The sequence below is a fragment of the Elephas maximus genome, chromosome 1 (genome assembly GCF_024166365.1).
Source record: "Elephas maximus indicus isolate mEleMax1 chromosome 1, mEleMax1 primary haplotype, whole genome shotgun sequence".
Classification (NCBI taxonomy): Eukaryota; Metazoa; Chordata; class Mammalia; order Proboscidea; family Elephantidae; genus Elephas; species Elephas maximus.
In genome coordinates, this window is record NC_064819.1 from 208,687,522 (window position 1) to 208,706,370 (window position 18,849).

Below are 18,849 nucleotides of genomic sequence, written 5' to 3' on the forward strand. Positions count from 1 at the left end.
GAGTTAACCCTGGAGATTGTGAGCACTTTTCTGTTGTGACTTATGTCATTTTTCAGTCTGGGCAGGAATATTCAACTCCTTCCTGCATCACTTGCTGCCCTGGTTGAGATCTCTTCTGATTTGTACGGGATCTCTCTTTCTCTCCTCAGTTTGTATCCTGTGACACAGTAGGGCACTCGGCCAGGTGACTGCGGCTATGGCCACCTGACTGTACTGGGGCCTTGAAAGGAAGGCCTGGGGGCTGGGAGGCCTCTGGACAATTCCTGACCCCAGACACCTGCCCTTTGTAGTGCTCCACCCACCCCACCCAGAGATGTTAGTCATTGCTGGGCAGCGTGATTATATAAAAGTTGCATGAACAAGGTATTTCATAGAATTGGCTTTGAGGTCAAGCATTAAAGCATCACATATCAGAAACAAATAACTTTCTCCTTAAATATGTGCTTAAAGAGCTGCCTGTATTTCCATTGCAAACTGGAGCCAAAATTTTTATGTTGTTGTTGGTAGGTGCCGTTGAGTTGGTTCTGACTCATAGCAACCCTATGTACAACAGGACAAAACACTGCCCGGTCCTGCACCATCCTCACAAGCCAATGATTGTGTTTGAGCCCATTGTTGCAGATGCTGTGTCAATCCTTCTCGGTGAAGGTTTTCCTCTTTTTCTCTGACCCTCTGCTTTACCAAGCATGATGCCCTTCTCTAGAGACTGGTCCCTCCTGATAGCATGTTCAAGTACCTGAGATGAAGTCTCACCACCCTTGCTTCTAATGAGCGTTCTGGCTTTATTTATTCCAAGAAAAAATTTGTTCATTCTGCTAGCATTCCATGATATAGTCAATATTCTTTGCCAGCACCATAATTCGAAGGCATTAATTCTTCTTCGATCTTCCTTATTCATTGTCCAGCTTTTGCATGCAAATGAGGTGATAAAAAATACCATGAGCTCAGCTGCTAACCAAAAGGTCGGCAGTTTGAATCCACTAGCCATTCCTTGGACACCCTATGGGGCAGTTCTACTCTGTCCTGTAGGGTTGCCATGAGTCAGAATCGACTTGAAGGCAACGGGTTTTTTTTTTTTTTTTTTTTTTGGTTGGTTCAGGCATACCGTAGTCCTCAAAGTGACATCTTTACTTTTTAATAACAATACTACTTCATTAGCATAGGATGTGCATGTAAGCTCTCAATAAATGTTATCTATTGACATTGTTGTTTTGCTTTATTGACATTACTGAAATCAGTGAATACTTGATTTCTGGGAATTAGCATTACTGACATCTTTTAGGCATGTATCTTTTCTGAGTAAAAGGAAGCTACTTCTTGGGTGCTCTAATGGTGATGAATGAATAAATTTAAAAGCAGATATTATATACAGTGTAGCACCTTTATAATGCTAGTATGGAAAATATGATTAACAGTAGTATTAAAAGTGAAGGCTATTCATAATCTCTTTCCCCCCGGAAAAATCCATTACCATCGAGTCGATTCCGACTCATAGTGACCCTATAGGACAGAGTAGAACTGCCCCACAGAGTTTCCAAGGAGCGCCTGGCAGATTTGAACTGCCACCCCTTTGGTTAGCGGCTGTAGCACTTAACCACTACCCCACCAGAGTTCCCAATCTCTTATCGTAAGGAAATAATACTTACTACATGAAAAAAAAAAAAAAAATTTTTTTTTCGTGACAGGCACTTTATGTATAGAATTTTTTCTCACCATACTTTTGTAAGTTAGGTACGATACCCTTTTTTCAGATGAGAAAGCTGAGGCTCAGAGAAGTTAAGTAACTTGACAAGGTCACACAATCTTAATTATAATGCAGGCCTATCTGGTTGCAAATTTTGTTCTCATTTGTCTATGCTGATTAAGTTTAACGAATATGGTTAGGTCTACTAAAGTCCCTGGATGCAAAAGTTTAACCCAAAGGTTGGAGGTTCGAGCCCATCCAGAAGTGCCTTGAAAGAAAGACCTGGCTATCTACTTCTAAAAAATCAGCCATTGAAAACTCTATGGGTCACAGTTCTATTCTGACACACATGGGGTCACCGTGAGTTGGAATCGACTCAACGGCAACTTTTATTTTTAATGGTACGATTAATACACTATACCTAATTTATTAGTAAGACCTCAATAGCACTAATAAAACTTGGACTGGTTAGATACAGATATTGCCCTTTTGCTTTGAGTGTTCCATAGGTCATGCTTGCCTGGTGGAACAGAAGACTTCACAGTGGTCTCATAGGACAAAGTTTTGATGATGTAATGCTCACCTTTTAGTGCCGAGAAATGATACCAGCATTCCGAGCTTTCCTGAAGAGGCATGATAAGACCATTATTACCAAAATGCTGAGGTAAGATCAGAAGGAGGGCTCAGCAGGGGCTCCCCAAAGACAGGGCATTCCTTGATCTTCTCTTTGCCTTTCTCTGTGCCTTGTACAGCCTGCCTGAGCTGCTTTTGTACCCCTCCCGAAGGTTTGAAGAATATATTCATCTTCTCTACGCTCTGAGGCTTCATACTCCTGCAGAACACATTGACCGTGAGGATCTGACCACTGCAATTGACCAAATCAAACAATATAAAGGCTATATAGATCAGGTTGGTGGCTGATAAGAATCTGTGTCCTTTAAAAATGTTACGATACTTTTGTAGTACTCTTAAAGATCCTGAAATACCTTCTCCTCTTCTGGTGGTGGTCTTTCCTTCAAACAGTCTTTCATCCTTTTCATGCTAAATCAAAGTTGTGTTCAGCGATTTTGAGTACTAACGGTATTTATTCTAAGCCAAACATCATAAGACTAAATGTTTTAAGATACCTAGACAATAAAAGCTTTGTTTATGTGAAAGTTTGAAGAATAGGGTATTTAAACTGATTTTTCCGGATAACTAAGGAAAAAAAAAGTCAAATCCTTTGATTCCAAAAATACTTTTTAATGTATTTATTAGCTGGCCTACCTCAGTAAGTACTCTGAACATAGGGACTCTCCAAGAGAGAATTCAGCATTTTGGAGTGTAGCACTAACACCCTGAACATATATCATCACTGTCATGTGTATTATGTCAGGAGTCTGGCCTGAATGTAAACTGAGTTCTCACTACGCCCAGAAGATGCTTCATTGAATACAATCTTGTTGCTTGCCTCTTTGTTTTAAAACATGGGGTATAGAAAATTGAGATTTTTATTATAGTTTATGAGAATACCAAGACATACATCAAGTACCATAAAATATTTTAATCAATTTCTTCTCTGTATAAAAATTTTACAATTTTAGTTTACCTAAAATCACTTTACTTTCTAGGTGAAGCAAAACATCAATCAGAAAGACCAGCTGTCAGACATACAGAGAACCATCTGGGGGTGCCCTGTACGTATTCTGATGCACTTGCTAAACCCCCTGCTCATGAACATGACATTAACATTGGCAAAAGGAGATTCAGGTTCAGCTCACATTTGCTCACTGCTTGCTTGCGGGCCAGGTGCTGCCAAGCTCTCACATATCACATCCTTGTTATCTGTAAGAATGCTGTCTAGGAAGAGGCACAATTGGGCTTCACCTCATTGCTTTTCATCCCATCACTTTTCTGCTGTCTTAGTTCCTTGCTAGGAGTCCCTGGGTGGCCCAAACATTAATGCCCTAGGCTGTTAACTGAAAGAGTAGTGGTTTGAGTCCATCCAGAGGCACCTCAGGAGAAAGGCCTGGTGATCTCCTTCTGAAAAATCAGCCATTGAAAACTCGATGGAGCACAGTTCTACTCTGATACACATGGGGTCACCATGAGTCCTGGTCGACTTGGTGGTAACTGGTAGCTCCTTACTTGGTATTACTAGGATCATGCCCCCCTTTGAGGAAAGGGGCTATGTCCTCTACTTGTTTGCTGTCTCCCCGCATAGTACCTGGCACAAGAATTTGCAAGCTGAGGATATCCAAAATTTTAGAAGTCCTCTGTTGGCTATCTGTTGTTAACAGAATACTATCAGGCCCCACCCTACCTATTAAGCTTTCTGATTTCCCTACCACCTTATGCCCACACCACACAGATCTACTCACCATTCTCCAATGTTAGCCTCTTTTCACACCTTTGTGTTTTGCTCATACTCTTCCTTCTCTCAAACTGCCTTCCTTTCCTGCTCCATGTGATCTAGTCATCCTTTAAAAGTCCAGTTCAATTACCATCGTCTTTGTAAAGTTTCCTCCAATATATCCAGCTGTGAGCTGCTCCTTCCCAGGTGTTCTGCAACATCGTGAACATCCCTGTCACATTTTATCGCAATCATTTGTTCACAAGACTGTGAGCTCCAGCATGTATGAGCTATGCTTACCCGTCTTCTATTCCCACACCTAACTTAGTGGCTCCATTAGGTATGAGCTACGTCTTCTAGTCCCACACCTAACTCAGGGTCTGACACATAGTAAGAGCTCAACATATGAATTATATTGAATGAAAACATCAATTGAAGATACTATTTTTATTTGGTCAAATTTAGGAAGCAAGATAGAGTTTTGTCACAATTTATATCTGCATATTTTGGTAGGGAAGGAGAAGTACAGTTGGTTGGATTGCAAAAAGGCCAAATTCTTGGAACTAACGGAGCCCACAGAACTTGTAGCCCGCACTTCTCTCTCTGCATCACTTTTCACACCAAGCAGCATTTTCCATGGCCTCCATCAGGACAAGCGCCTGCCTTCTTAATCTGTACAAATCTATTCACTTCCTTTCTTGACGGATCCTCCTTACTGTCCCCCCTCCCCCCACATTTTGTTTTTGCTATTAGGAATGCATTTATAAATAAAACAAGAATTTAAATAGTTTTGAAAATTAGACATCTTCAAATAGTTTTCATTGTAAGTTCTGTGATCTTTCTAAGGAATGAAACAACGAAAGCATTCACTTTAACAATGAAAACACTCACTTTCTTGGAATGAACTGAGTGCTAGTCAACAATTCCATATACTGGGATATAAAATGGTTCTGTAGTAGTGGGACTTTTTTTTTTTTTAATTTTATTTTAAATTTATCTATGTTTCTCATTTTGTTTTTGATTTCATAGACTCTGTCGGAAGTAAACAGATATCTGATTAGGGTTCAAGATGTAGCTCAACTTCACTGCTCTGATGAGGAAATAATTTTCTCTTTAAGGTAAAAATCAGCAACTCTCCTAAGGCTGTGAGCTCCCTAAAAGAGGGTGACTATGTCTTATGCTATGAGTCGGAATTGACTCGATGGCATTGGGTTGTGTTGGGATGTCTTATTCACCTTGTATGGCTGACATCCAGTACAATGTCTGGCATATGTAAGGCTTACAATAAATGTTTGTATTGAATTGAAAAGTTACATCCCTTCCCTCACCCCCTGCCCCACACACACCTAAATGCACGCTTCTGAGATGATGTACAGTTCTTCATTGCCTTACTCTCATTGTAGGCAGCTTCTGGGTAGGATGGGAGAAAGTAAATTGTCTCCACAGAAGCAGAAATTCTGAAGGTTGGTCACCTTCCTACTGAGGAAAAACCCAAGCATCATGGGATCTCACACCAATGATTTGTTCAACTGTAAGAAATAGAGACTATTTCATTATCTTCAGATAGTTACTGAGGTCAGGATTAAAAATTACCCCACCGTATGTAGTATGCACAGTGCTCATAGTAAGTAGTATAGGAAACGAAAGTTGGAAAAGTGTCGATTTCCATAAGCTATATCCCCCTTTTTCCTTTAAAACAATGGTGGGGAAATTTTTCTGTAGAGTCAGATAGTAAATATTTTAGGTTTTGTGGGCTAAATGATCTCTGTGGTAACTACTCGACTTTGCCATTGTAGTGCAAAAGCAGCTACATAAGCAGTACAGTACATAACAAAAAATATATTCCTAAACAATACCGTACATAAATGAACTGGCATGACTGTGTTCCAATAAAACTTTATTTACAAAAACAGGCAGTGAGCCATAGTGTGCTGACCCTTGCTTTAGAAGACCATTTGTCAACTTATGTTCTCCATATTAATGACAAAGATAATGACTCAACAAATAGCAACCAAATGGAGTGGAATTAACTCCTTTAAGTTCAATAGCAAAAATACAAATTGATTTTTTCTGTTACTTCAATGAAACATTTCTAGGAATGTTTCCCAAAGGCACAGGGCAGGGGGGTAGGAGAAAGAAATCAGCCCCATCTCCCTACCCTACCTGAATGATTCTTAAATGAAAATCAAATCACATAATTGTGATCAGTTTTCCCATTGTCACCATGTCTTGTTTAGTTTTTTCAGTAGAAATAGGAAAAAAGCTATAATGATGAGGACAACTAGTTACCAAACCAGCAATTCCAAACTGCTAGGGATTGCTCCAATTTTTATTACTAGAATTCAGACTTCTGTATTTGGACAAGAGAGTACATCTGAGGCTCTGAGACTAATGGCGGAATGCTAAATTTTCTTACTCTCTAATTACAAAGTACATTTTTATTTGAATAGGTACCTTCTCAATGATTTGCCAAGCAATAGATATTAATGTAACTTTATATTCATATTTGAAATTAAGTAAATGCAAAACAGGCTCATATTCTAAAAGATGTCACATAGAATATTTAGCCTGCAACCTTGCTTTCTGTTGTTTTAGAAAAACATGTAATATCCAAGAAATGACATTCCTATCATTTCCATCAGGAATTTCTACTTAGAAACTTACTCTACTTATATTTACACATACAGTGCTGACTCACATGCGTATAAGGCTTTACAGCTTACCCTATATTTTAACTCCTCTCATTTGAAGTAATCATTACAATCACTTGGTGAGGCAGGGAGGACAGGAGCCATGTTATTACGGATGAGGAATCTGGGCTGAAATAAATTGCCCGAGGTCACAGAACTAAGTGTTGTTGTATGCCCTTGAGTCCAATCCGACTCAGTGACCCTGTAGGGCAGAGTAGAATTGCCCCATAAGGTTTCCCACGTTATTATCTTTATGGGAACAGATCACCAGGTCTTCTCTCCCATGGAGCCCATGATAGGTTTGAACTGCAAACCTCTCCTTTAGCAGCCGAATGCTTAACCACTGCGCCACCAGGGACTAAGTGCTGATTTAGAATTCAAACCAGGCTTCAGTGTACATGCACTGCTCTATCCACTCACTGCTCAGATCAGCTGGTGGAAAGAACTGAGCCTTCCTCGTAATAAACTCACCAGACCAAAGTCTTTTGAAGAGCATAAGTATTTAATTTTTAGGAGGTCCCAGTTATGTAATTTACCTTCTGTCATTTGTGCATTTTTAATTCTGTTTGATACAGAGCTTTGAACTGGTTCTCCATGGCTCAGTCATGGCTGAGGAAGCCTCAGCAGAGCAGACTTGAACTTTTAAAAATTTGGGTGAACGGTAATGATAACCGAACGGGAAAAAGTACGATCAAAGCCCTGCTAGAAACTTATTCTCCCTTTTAGAAGGCAAAGGCAGCATATGCATGGCATAGCAACCAAATTTCTTGCCCATGGGATTTTGGACACAGTTGGAAACCCAAAGATGGTAGCCAACCACGCTACTTTGGATGTGTGTCGCTCTCCACAGCCCTGCCAATAATACGATTTCACGTATCAGGCTCCTGAAAGGGATCACTATGCCTTTTCCAAGTCTCCCATTTCAGGGCTTCAACCAGTCATTTTTCCTGTTCTGGCTACCGAGGCTAATCACCCAAATTGTAAACATTAGGGTCTATTCCTGTTTTGCTATGTAGGCCATGACTGAACTGGTTCAGACAGGTCCAAGCACTGGTTTGATGCACTATTTATGCCGAAAATTAGGTCCCCTAGTTTTGTTCCTATGTTATCTTCCAGGAACTTTATAGTTTTAGCTTTAGTGCTTAGGTATGTGATCCATTTTGGGTTAGTTTCTGTGTATGGCGTGAGGTATGGATCCTGTTACGTTTTTCTGCAAATGCGTATTGTTTTGTCAGCACCGTTTGTTAAAGAGCCTGTTTCTTCTCCATTGAATAAAACTTGACGCTTTGTCAAAGATCAGCTACCCATAGACAGATGAATTTACTCCTGGATTCTTAATTCTATTCCCTTGGTCTAGTCTGTCACTGAACCAAATATCAGGCTGTTTTGATTACCGTGCGTGTATAGCAAGTTTTGAGACTGGGAAGTATGATGCCTCCTTTGTTTTTCAATATTGCTTTAGCTATTCAGGGCCTCCTTTCTTTCCATATAAAGTTGGAGATTAGTTTTTCTATTTCATGAAAGAACGTTGTTGGGATTTGGATTGGGATTGCATTGTATCTATAGATGGCTTTGGGAAGTACTGACATTTTCACTATGTTAAATCTTCCAATCCCTGAGCATGGAATGTTTTTCCATTTATGTAGATCTCTTTTAGTTTCTTAGAGTAGTGTTTTATAGTTTTCCTTGTATAAGTCTTTTACATTCCCAGTTAGGTTTATCCCTAGGTTTTTTTATTCTAACCATTTGGAGGTCTGAATTGACTCTTATCCCAGGGATCCAAAAACCTGCTATGATCCCTCAGTCAGTGTGGCTATATGGGGGCTAGGTGGCAGAGATTTAGCTCAGGAGGACCAATGGCCTACTATTGTCTATGACAATGCTTGTGTCCTTAAAACTCCTTTTAAAGATTTATGTATTTATAGAAGTTGGGCCTTTATGTCTCTTGGGCAAGCTAATGCAATAAACCACCACAAAAACACATCCAGAATGCAGTTAAGAATTTAAACAAGAGTAGATCTGTTCTGGAAACCCTGGTATCGTAGTGGTTAAGAGCTACAGCTGCTAACCAAAAAGTCAGCAGTTCGAATCCACCAGGCGCTCCTTGGAAAGTCTATAGGCAGTTCTACTCTGTCCTATAGGGTTGCTATGAGTCGAAATCGACCCAATGGCAACAGATTTGGTTTAGATCTGTTTCATTTTGCTGAGTCATCAAACCTATTTGTAAATCAGCAAAGAAACCCTATCCAAGTTCTACCCTGAGCGTTACTTCTTCATGAACAGAGGCTTTCTGAAACACTACTAGGATCCCTGGAAACCCTGGTGACGTAGTGGTTAATCGCTACGGCTGCTAACCAAAGGGTCAGCAGTTTGAATCCGCCAGGTGCTCCTTGGAAACTCTGTGGGGCAACCCTGTCCTATAGGGTTGCTATGAGTCGGAATTGACTCGACGGCACTGGGTCTGGGTTTACTAGGATCCCTAGTTTCCACTTCAGGAGTCTCTTTCTCTCATTATACATATGTATATACGTGATATATATATAATGAGTGACACATACATATATATACTCATAATCAGATTGAAATAATAATAACCTCTTTGTGTGTTTATCTTTCTCTCACTCATGTCCTCAGATTACAAGGGACTTCAGCTCTAAGCTTGAAGCCTGCTCCTTCCTTTCCCTAGACCAACCACCTACCTGTTCCAAGTGGGTTACAAAACCAGAATTCTCTTTCATTTACCCCTTACGAAGGGAAAAAATGAACAGCTATTTACTATAGCAAATCCTTTCAAAACCATGTCTTCAAAGCATCCTCTAGGCACACACCCTGATATTTCAGGTAACACACCAAGGTTTCATTACAGCCTTAAACATTTTTTTAAACTGAAAAAGAAGTAATTGTTCTTTCAGTAATATGGTAAAAATACTGGCCCCCTCAACAAGAAGAAGAAAGGGCAAGAATATGGTTTTTTTTTAGCCATTTAAAGCTGGCCATTTACCACATATAGCCCATCACACACAGGTCTAAAATGCACCCACATTCCTCACTTCCTCTCTTCCTCATCCTTAGTTCTCGTCACTCCATTGTTTTGAAAACAACCTACCAGCTTGATCTATTACATTATTTCTTTCAGTATATCAAAATATCAGTAAATGTGAAGCACTCCATTCCCTCCAGCTTAAATCATAATCACAGAGGCTTAGGTAAGGGAAGGAAATGTTTGAAAGAAGAGTAGGCTCTAGTGGTCGGTGAACACTGCATTTCTGTTTATCTACACACCTGACATGTGGATAACCTAACACTTCCAGACAGTTGAACCGAGAGTACCCCGTAAAATCGTTTAACTCCCTGATCCAATCCTTCCCTAGTTCTTAGGCACAGTTGTAACTACTAAATGACTCAGGTGCCTCGCTGGTCAAAGTGCGGTCTACATATCAGCAGTACCGGTATCACCTGGGAGCTTGTTAAAAATGCAAACTATGAGACCACCCCAGCTCTACTAAACCAGAACTTGCATTTTAACAAAATCTCCACGTAACTCAGGTGCACATTAACATTTGCACAAGTCAGAGACATTCTCATATAAAGAGAATTATAAACGCAAATTACATCAGTCACTATAGAGAACCACCTAGAATCCTCTGATAAAAATACACTGATCCTTTGACCAATCAATCCTACTCTTGAGCATTCTAATAGGGACATACGTATGGAATTTGTTTATATGAAAAGAATGTTTACTGCAACATTGTTCAGACAGTGGGATTATGAAATACTTGTTCAATGGACAAGCTCAAACCATTCCATCAAGAACCTTGATGGGCCACAATACAGGCCTGAGGCAGAGGGGGCACTAATCCCATTGGAAGGAAAATTAGACTGAGGACTACATTGAGCCATTCAATAGGTCTGTGGTGGGAAAAAAGCCTTGACTATTGACTTATCAATTTATAGGTGGTTAATTTTTTAATCAGGTAGGAAAGCATGTTATGTGTTTATTAAAACTGCCCTCTCTCCATTTTCACACAGGCGCTATGAACACATCCACGATCTCAGCCTTTTCCTCTTCAACGACGCACTGCTGGTTTCCAGTCGGGGCACGTCTCATACTCCATTTGAAAGGACATCAAAAACAACCTACCGGTTCATTGCATCAGTGGCCCTGCATAGGTTGCTTGTAGGAGATATTCCAGATTCCAAATGTATATATATTTTTTCCTTCCAAGAGATACCTTTAGAAAGCTATATTATATAAAACTCATTAGCTATTAAAGTAGAGAAGGACTGTAATTATAATTGCCAGTTTGCAAATAATTCCCAAAGTATTAGGATTACATTACACAATGTAAACTTTCGGCTACCTCTGAAATAGCAAAAGAAAGGATTACTGGTATTATCAGACACACACCCTCAACATTAGGAAAACAGCTTTTGAAAATTACAAAGGTAGGCATGACCCCACATCATCACGAGTTCTTTGAAGTAGTTCAAAATGAGAGCTGGAGCTCTAAACCACTAATGTATGCTGCCTCTGGGTATTACAGCCTTGAAGCACTACTTCAGACTTTTATTTTTTCATTCTACTAGGACTGATTATTAAAGATCTAACTATACCTTTTCTTCCTTAATTAAGTTCATATTTAAATTGGGAGTTTTTCTATAAAGGAATTAACAGATTTGCAAAGGATGTTTAATAACTCAAAAATTTCATTTATAATCACTTAAATATAAATTTCGCTTGTTACAGAAAGAAATCCTACTTAAACCTACTTGCCTATTTTTGGTTATTATCTTACACTCTTATTTTCCAAGCTTAAAAGGATCCATATCTCTGTCTCTGTCTGTTAGGCCAGACAATCTGAGTGTCACATCTCTCATTCCAGTGTTTTTCATTGCATGTGAAGGCAAGACTTAAGGTTAAAGCTGGAACCAAGATCTCAGAGAAGGAACTAACCTAAAAAAAAGGCTGCTTCCCACTAGCTTCAGCCCCATTTAAAATCTGACTCTGAGAAAGAAACGAATACCAAGCTCAGGGAATTAGTAATACCACCTAGAAGTCAAACTCAGGTAAAAACGGTGTTACCCCTGTTAAGTACTGGGTATGCTTAAAGACTTTATGAAGCGTGCTTCCTTTCACCTCTTCTCCCACTGTAATCAGCTCTGCCGATGTCAAAGCATGGTTATGTAACCTAATAGATGCTAGGCAATCAGCCAAATAGTTGGCTTAATTCTGTTGTTGGCCCTCACACCAAAGTAGTCTCAGTCTAGCTCTTAGTATCTTCATCTCCAATAACTACTAGTAAAAACTTTTCCTAGTTCCAGTTCCTTTTGGAGACGCTGAGAACTAGAAATTAAAGAACATTACATCATCTATCTCATTTGTTGTTATGTGCCATTGAGTCGGTTCTGGCTCATAACAACTCAAAACAACAGAACAAAACACTGCCCAGTCCTGCACCATCCTCACAATTGTTATACTTGAGCCCATTGTTGCAGCCACTGTGAATAAAAATTAAAAATAATTGCTCAATAATTTATAATATAAACACAAGATTATTTTAGATTACGGCATATTTGAATTATTCAGTAATTTCAGGAAGTTATATTCTAACCTGGATTTATATTTGTTTTGAATCTCTATTTTTAGTTTAAAAAATTTTAAAATATATTTTCAAGAATTTTAAAACATTTTCCCCTTTTCTTTTGTTACCAGCAAAGATTAATCTACCTCAAATATTTTTACAGATACCAAGAACGCATTTATTCTGCAAGGTCCAAAACACGGATGGATTTGTGCTACAGAAGCTGAGGAGGATAAATTCCTATGGCTGTCAGTACTCCAAAACACAATCAAAAGTAGTGTGGAGAAGTGAGACTGGAGTTAAAGGAAACGTCAGGGTAACAAATCCCCCTGGCAAAGACAGACAACATGTTCTTTCTGTTCTGGAAAATCCAGTCAAAGGCAGAATGAGTATTTGTCATGGATGACAGGAGGGTGAACTAGGATGCTCGATGCAGTCCTCTCCAACTTTTAATCATCCTATGCTCAGTTATGTGGACTGCACAAGAAGAACACTTTGAGTCCAAAAATTTGAATCACTTTCCTTGGCAGTTATTTTTCCTGGACAATATTATTTAGAGTCATTGGACTGACTAATCCTAAGACACAGCAAGCATATTGTGTTTATAGTTTTGCTTTATGATTAGTGAAAAATAAAATCAGAATGAAAGTTGTTTCTTAAATGACCAGTCTAGAGAAATATTTTAATTTTTTGGTGATTATCTTTTTCATTAAACAATTACTGACTTAAAAAATATTTTTAAGAAATATAAACGGCAGTTTATTTACTCAAAACCTTACCATACATAGCCTTAGGATGAATGTACTCTTTTAGAGAACATTAAAAAAATACCGCCATGCACAAAGTACTCAAAAGTTTTCCGTAACTTTAAAACGCTTTTTGTTGGGAAACTGAATTCTTAGACCTTCCAAATAAGCTTTAAAAATATCTGTGACATTATTAAATTAGAATTGGAAAAAAAAGAAAAAGGAAATCCAGCAAAACTTGATTGTAATGGAAATCAGTGAAATAAAAATGAAAAAATTAAAAGAGTTCTGTTTTAAAAGAGAGGACACAGTAAGATAGTGTTAAGTAGTTTTCTCAGTTTTTAAAGCCTTCATTTGATTATTTTAACAAATTGAAGTCATAACCTGTTGACCACTTGAAACTGTAGCTGCTGCATGTGGCAGTAATATCCTTACCTAGTCAATGCTCGATGAAAGCAAAATTCATCTTGGAAGCTTTAGGATGTCAGTTTCCTTTCTGCTCCATGTTCTTGTTTAAGGTAATAGAAAGTACTGGTCCAATCTAGGCTACTTAAACATTTTCTTCTTCCAACAATGAAACACAAATTCCTTCGAAATTTTAAAAATTTAAACTCTTGTTAAAAAATGTTCAAAATTTAAAATATTGTGCTGTTTCATTAGTGTAAAAATCACATAATTGCTAGTTCTGATTCTGTTAAGATATATTCTGCAGTTTAACATCTACATCCCACAGAGTACGCCACTGAACGGAATATTTACTGTTAGTCAGCAATGAATGCAAATTTACATATGTGATCAAAAGGTATATATGGTGTAACACACAACAAACCCTAAGGCTGTGTATCACCCTGAACAGGACACGCTCCAGGAGCTCTGTTAACAGGAAACAGCTGACTATACGGCAAAGGGATGGTGACTAGGCAGCTGAGGGCGAACTAGAAATCTTGAGGAATTTCCATTTATTTGGTAAATAGTTAATGTCCTTGTAAGTTTAAAATGTATTACTTGCAAATAATCTCTGTAAAGACTGAGGGGCATAAACTTTAAATAAAGATAAGTGTATAAATCATGCAAAAAAAGCAGTGATGTTTTCAAGTGGACAGTACCTGTGTTGTGGTTCCACACCTTCCCTTCCCCTCCAGGGGACAATTAAGAAAGGCCTGTTTTCATAGTTACCTCATAATTTATACGACTGCTGCTAAGTTAAAATCTCACATAAACACTTTCAGACACTGGTGAAATTGATCAAGTTTTCACAAGGAAAATATGAAATCTAGTCCCCAAGCTGATCGAGGAAACCCTGGTGGCATAGTGGTTAAGTGCTGTGGCTGCTAACCAAAGGGCTGGCAGTTCGAATCCACCAGGCGCTCCTTGGAAACTCTATGGGGCAGTTCTACTCTGTCCTATAGGGTCGCTATGAGTCGGAATCGACTTGACGGCACTGGGTTCTGGGAGCTGATAGAGAAATCTGAAAGCACCACGTGACTCCTGGAGACTAGTCATTACTGCAGAGAGGAAGACTTTTCTAGTAATTAGCTTGTGGGAGAAGAATGCCTTATCCAGGATAGTTCTTTCAATTCAGAAGTTAAATAGGAAATTCATTTTAAAGATTTGTACAGAACAAATAGAGATGCTATATGTAAAATATTAAACCTAAAAGAGAACAAATTCACAGTTAATTTTATTGGGTTTTCCTTTCACAAAGATTTTTCAGTCTGCACTTGAAAAGTAAATGAGAAGCCCGTCCTGTAAATCAAATCAGAGTGAGGACTTGGCCATGTAAGTACAGCGGACCAAGGTATTCTTAATGCTACAGAATAGCAGTCTACCAACAAACACAATACACCCTCCAGAAAAAATCATCCTGACCCTTTTATTGTTGAAATCAAAAAATAAAAGATACTTCCATACAATGGTGAACATATAGGGCAAAACAGAATCATAAATTTAATGTTGAATTAAGCAGTGAGCTGAATGTCTGGGTCTTCAAATTGGCTTTGGACCCAAAACCGCTTAAAAATGGGTATGTTCACAGTTAACGGCAACTGGCTTATAGGTGAGAGAACGGTCGAAGTTGTTCCAGTTGAACTTCCAGGGAAATTCTCTCCTCAAGAACATCCTGGAAAAGATACAAAGGCCAAGTTACATATCCAAGTAGATGACGCTGAAGGCGCCTGTAACAACAGCCCCGCTTCAACCCAAGTAGATAACGCTGAAGGCGCCTGTAACAACAGCCCCGCTTCAATCCAAGTACATAACGCTGAAGGCGCCTGTAACAACAGCCCCGCTTCAAGGAAACAATTCAAATTGGTTACGAAGATTGATAGGGGACAGCTGTTCCTATTTTAAAAAGAAACTTCACTTTAGAAAGGTAGCTTCTTTATGCATTCATAATATTTAAAATATGATCCTAATGATTAAAATCCTTTTCTTATTATATAAATCAGGGTAGCAAAATGCTTTTTTTTTGTCTAATGGATAGAAAAGTCAATACTGGCGATTGATATGTATGAATGCATGGATTTTGCACAAAGTGAAGTGTCGATGAATCACTTAACACAGATTCTTTTCCCTGTGATTATATCCGAATAGTAACTCCTGCATCTCATTTTGGGTTTCAGTTTCACAAAGAATAAATTCATCTTGCACTGAGAGTTTCTAATCGCTGTTGAGTTTGAGCAGTTTCTTCACATAACCACTAAATCCTAGTCTATTTACTTTTTTCCTTCTCTATCATACAGATGGAAACTCTGGTGGCACAGTGGTTAAGAGCTATGGCTGCTAACCAAAAAGTCAGCAGTTTGGATCTACCAGGCACTTCTTGGAAACTCTATGGGGCAGCTCTACTCTGTCCTATAGGTCGCTATGAGTTGGAATCAACTCGATGGCACCGGATTTGGTTTTGGGTTTTATCATACCGATAGTATCTAGTTTTAACCAGAATTACCTCTTCCTATTTGGAACCGGACTTCCTATTTTCTGTTCTCAGAAGTAAAGAAGAGTGACTTTTTTTTAAAACAGTTCCTTTATACTTCTTTCCATGGGTTTCCATAGTGCTTCAGAAAAACATGCACAAACAAATTTTTCATCTTCAAGGCATGGCACCAGCTAAAGCTTGCCCTTAGTTTTGCATTCTTCCTTTCCGATGGACCAAATTCATAACCATACAACTACAAATGCCTTTTCCTTTGATCAAAGATTTAAACAAGAGTATCACTCATTCAACAGACATTTACAGAATGCCAAACATGTGGTGGAAACCCTGGTGGCATAGTAGTTAAGAGCTATGGTTGCTAACCAAAAGGTCAGCAGTTCAAATCCACCAGGTGCTCCTAGGGAACCATATAGGGCACTTCTACTCTGTCCTATAGGGTCGCTAGGAGTTGGAATTGACTCGATGGCAATAGGTTCGGTTTTTTTAAAACACATGCTTGGTTTTGAGGATAGAGACAGGATGGCTGTACGTTTACCTAGGATAGTCCCAGTTTATGCCTGATGTCTTGGTCTAATTATTAGTACACCCCTGCCTGTTTTCTTTTAAAAGTGTCCTGATTTGGACAATTCATAATATGGCCTCTCTGAACAGAAATGATTGTGGTTCACCCTCAAGGAGTTCAGTTTAGTAGGACAGAGATAGCAATGACAGGACAGGGTGATCACTGCTAGATGAGGGTATGAACAGGATGTTATGGGAAGGAGCTAACTGTGTGTTCACTTTATGTTTCCATGGACTCTTTTCCCGTCATCTTTGTGGTTTATAAACTTGCTTCTCAAAGTGGCATCAACAGAGCAGCCGCATCTCTATAACCTGGAAGCGTATTGAAAAATGCAGAATTCTTGGCTGCACTCTGGGCCTACTCAGTCAGAACAAGCATTGTAACATGACTCCAGGCTATCTATGTACACATTGAGGTTTAAGACGCACTGGCTCATAAGACATGAGTGCTTAATAATGTTGGTGAACCATAAGTGAATCTGGGGGTAATTTTTATTCTTAGGGATTCAAAGAAATCATGGTTAACCCTGTTAAAAAAAACCCATTGCCATCCAGTCAATTCTGACTCATAGCGACCCTACAGGACAGAGCAGAACTGCTCCATACAGTTTCCAAGGAGTGCCTGGTAGGTTCAAACTGCCGACATTTTGGTCAGCAGCTGTAGCTCTTAATCACTGTGCCACCGGGGTTTCCTCATGGTTGACAGGAAGTAGGAAAAACAAGCCTGTACCTCTCAAATATTAGATGGCTGATATACCAAATGATAATACACCTGCAGAAAACATACTTGCCATAAACGTTATTTCTATTTAAGGACTCTTTTTTTCTTTTTCTACCTGTAAGAATATCTGAATTGCCTCCACCCTCTTCTTCTTTAGATTCGTTTACAAACCAAAACCAAACTTGTTTGTTGCCTTTGAGTTGATTCTGCCTCATGGTGACCCTACAGGATAGAGCAGAACTTTCTCATAATGTTTCCAAGGAGAGGTTGGTGGATTCGACCTTTTGGTTAGCAGCCAAGCTCTTAACCATTGTGCCACCAGGGCTCCATAGATCTGGTTAAGTCCCTTTAATAGAATCTGAATTATCTTTGATGAAAGGGTAAACTAACAGTTGTCAAATATTCTGAGCATTAAATAAAGTTCAGAGAGCCATGCATGTGATCTCCAAGGTGCCTAAGGTCACATTTCTTCTCTTTCAGGTTTCTTTATGAAAGCTGACAAACATTATACAAATAAATAAATAAAAACAAAAACCAGTTGTCGTGGAGTCTATTCTGACTCATCGCAACCCCATGTGTTGCAGAATACAACTATGCTCCATAGGGGTTTCAAGGGTGTGACCTTTCGGAAGCAGGTTACCAGGCTTTTCTACAGAGGTGCCTCTGGGTGGGTTTGAACCACCAACTTTTCGGTTAGTAGTTGAGTGCTTAACATTTGTCCCACCCAGGGTCTCCTGTGATGCCTTACATAGATGTGGGACAAAGCAATGCATGCCAGAATTCAGCAAAAAAAAAAAAAAAAAAAATGCTTTTATCCTAAAAAATTCAAAGACTCATAAAAAATTTAAACACACATTTCTCTAGCTATGTGGAAACTTTCATACAAGCATGAGAATTGTTAAATCATCTCTAAGTTCCCCTTCAGCTCTGAGATTCTCTGAGTTCATGGAATTTCCCAAGGAAAATTCAGAAATTACATTACCTTTAACTGTTGCTGCAATTCACTATTCAATCTGGCCAAAACTGTGTTGGTTTCCTTATTTCGTCTAATTGATGCCTGAATAGCTTTCTTATCTTTCCCAACAGATCTGAGAACATAAAGCAGGCAAAAAAACAACCTTCATTTCTTATCTTTAAATTCTCTCCATTCTTCCAGGATCTATTTCTAAACATGGAAAGTAGAAGGAGCATTTTTTTCCTTATTAACATAGCTCAACCTCGCTTGTTCAGTTTCAATGGTCAGTCAAAAGTATCCAAGCTCCAGAAGCTTAAGATTATTGTTGTTATTGTTTTAATTAGTTTTCTTTTATAGACTCACCTTAGTTTAAGTTAAATAGAGAGACAGTCTAGAACATATTATCAGAATAATTCTTCCATAAACGGCCAGGCTTTGTGGGCCATATGGTCTCTGTTGCATAGTCTTGTTCTTTGTTTTTCCTTTCTTCTTTTCAAAAATGTAAAAACTATTCTTATTCTTAGCTCAGGGGCCATACAAAAACAGGCCATGGGCCAGGTCTGGCTTATCAGCCTTGGCTGGCTCACTCCTGGTCTAGAACAACCATAGTTAAAAGTATCAGTATTATACCACACTATTA

General features: G+C 38.9%; 2 protein-coding genes and 1 long non-coding RNA gene across 17 annotated transcripts in view; 1 reads left to right on the plus strand and 2 right to left on the minus strand.

Moving 5' to 3' along the window:
- ECT2L (epithelial cell transforming 2 like) overlaps nucleotides 1-13,486 on the plus strand; it is a 79,173-nt gene extending 65,687 nt beyond the window's left edge. For 8 of the 9 annotated variants that reach the window (XM_049902164.1, XM_049902246.1, XM_049902183.1 and 5 more), the window contains 6 exons: nucleotides 2,275-2,348; nucleotides 2,437-2,593; nucleotides 3,295-3,360; nucleotides 5,046-5,134; nucleotides 10,739-10,911; nucleotides 12,455-13,486. In XM_049902164.1, coding sequence (XP_049758121.1) covers nucleotides 2,275-2,348; nucleotides 2,437-2,593; nucleotides 3,295-3,360; nucleotides 5,046-5,134; nucleotides 10,739-10,911; nucleotides 12,455-12,582 — 687 coding nt within the window. In that variant the 3' untranslated portion in view covers nucleotides 12,583-13,486. The remainder of the gene's footprint in view (nucleotides 1-2,274; nucleotides 2,349-2,436; nucleotides 2,594-3,294; nucleotides 3,361-5,045; nucleotides 5,135-10,738; nucleotides 10,912-12,454) is intronic. The other variant, XM_049902194.1, reaches the window with a different exon arrangement.
- On the minus strand, nucleotides 2,017-13,556 carry LOC126086126 (uncharacterized). 2 transcript variants are annotated; one of them, XR_007519416.1, is made up of 5 exons: nucleotides 13,473-13,556; nucleotides 10,851-10,941; nucleotides 5,363-5,545; nucleotides 4,045-4,228; nucleotides 2,017-2,516 (listed from the first exon to the last, which is right to left on the minus strand). It is a non-coding gene; the product is annotated as an uncharacterized LOC126086126 (long non-coding RNA). The 2 variants fall into 2 exon arrangements; XR_007519417.1 differs by having other exon boundaries at nucleotides 2,017-2,549.
- A 1,333-nt stretch (nucleotides 13,557-14,889) lies between these two features.
- The window catches only part of REPS1 (RALBP1 associated Eps domain containing 1), an 82,902-nt gene continuing 78,942 nt past the window's right edge, over nucleotides 14,890-18,849 (minus strand). For all 6 annotated transcript variants that reach the window (XM_049902277.1, XM_049902295.1, XM_049902286.1 and 3 more), the window contains 2 exons: nucleotides 18,237-18,342; nucleotides 14,890-15,156 (listed from right to left, as the gene is read on the minus strand). In XM_049902277.1, coding sequence (XP_049758234.1) covers nucleotides 15,088-15,156; nucleotides 18,237-18,342 — 175 coding nt within the window. In that variant the 3' untranslated portion in view covers nucleotides 14,890-15,087. The remainder of the gene's footprint in view (nucleotides 15,157-18,236; nucleotides 18,343-18,849) is intronic.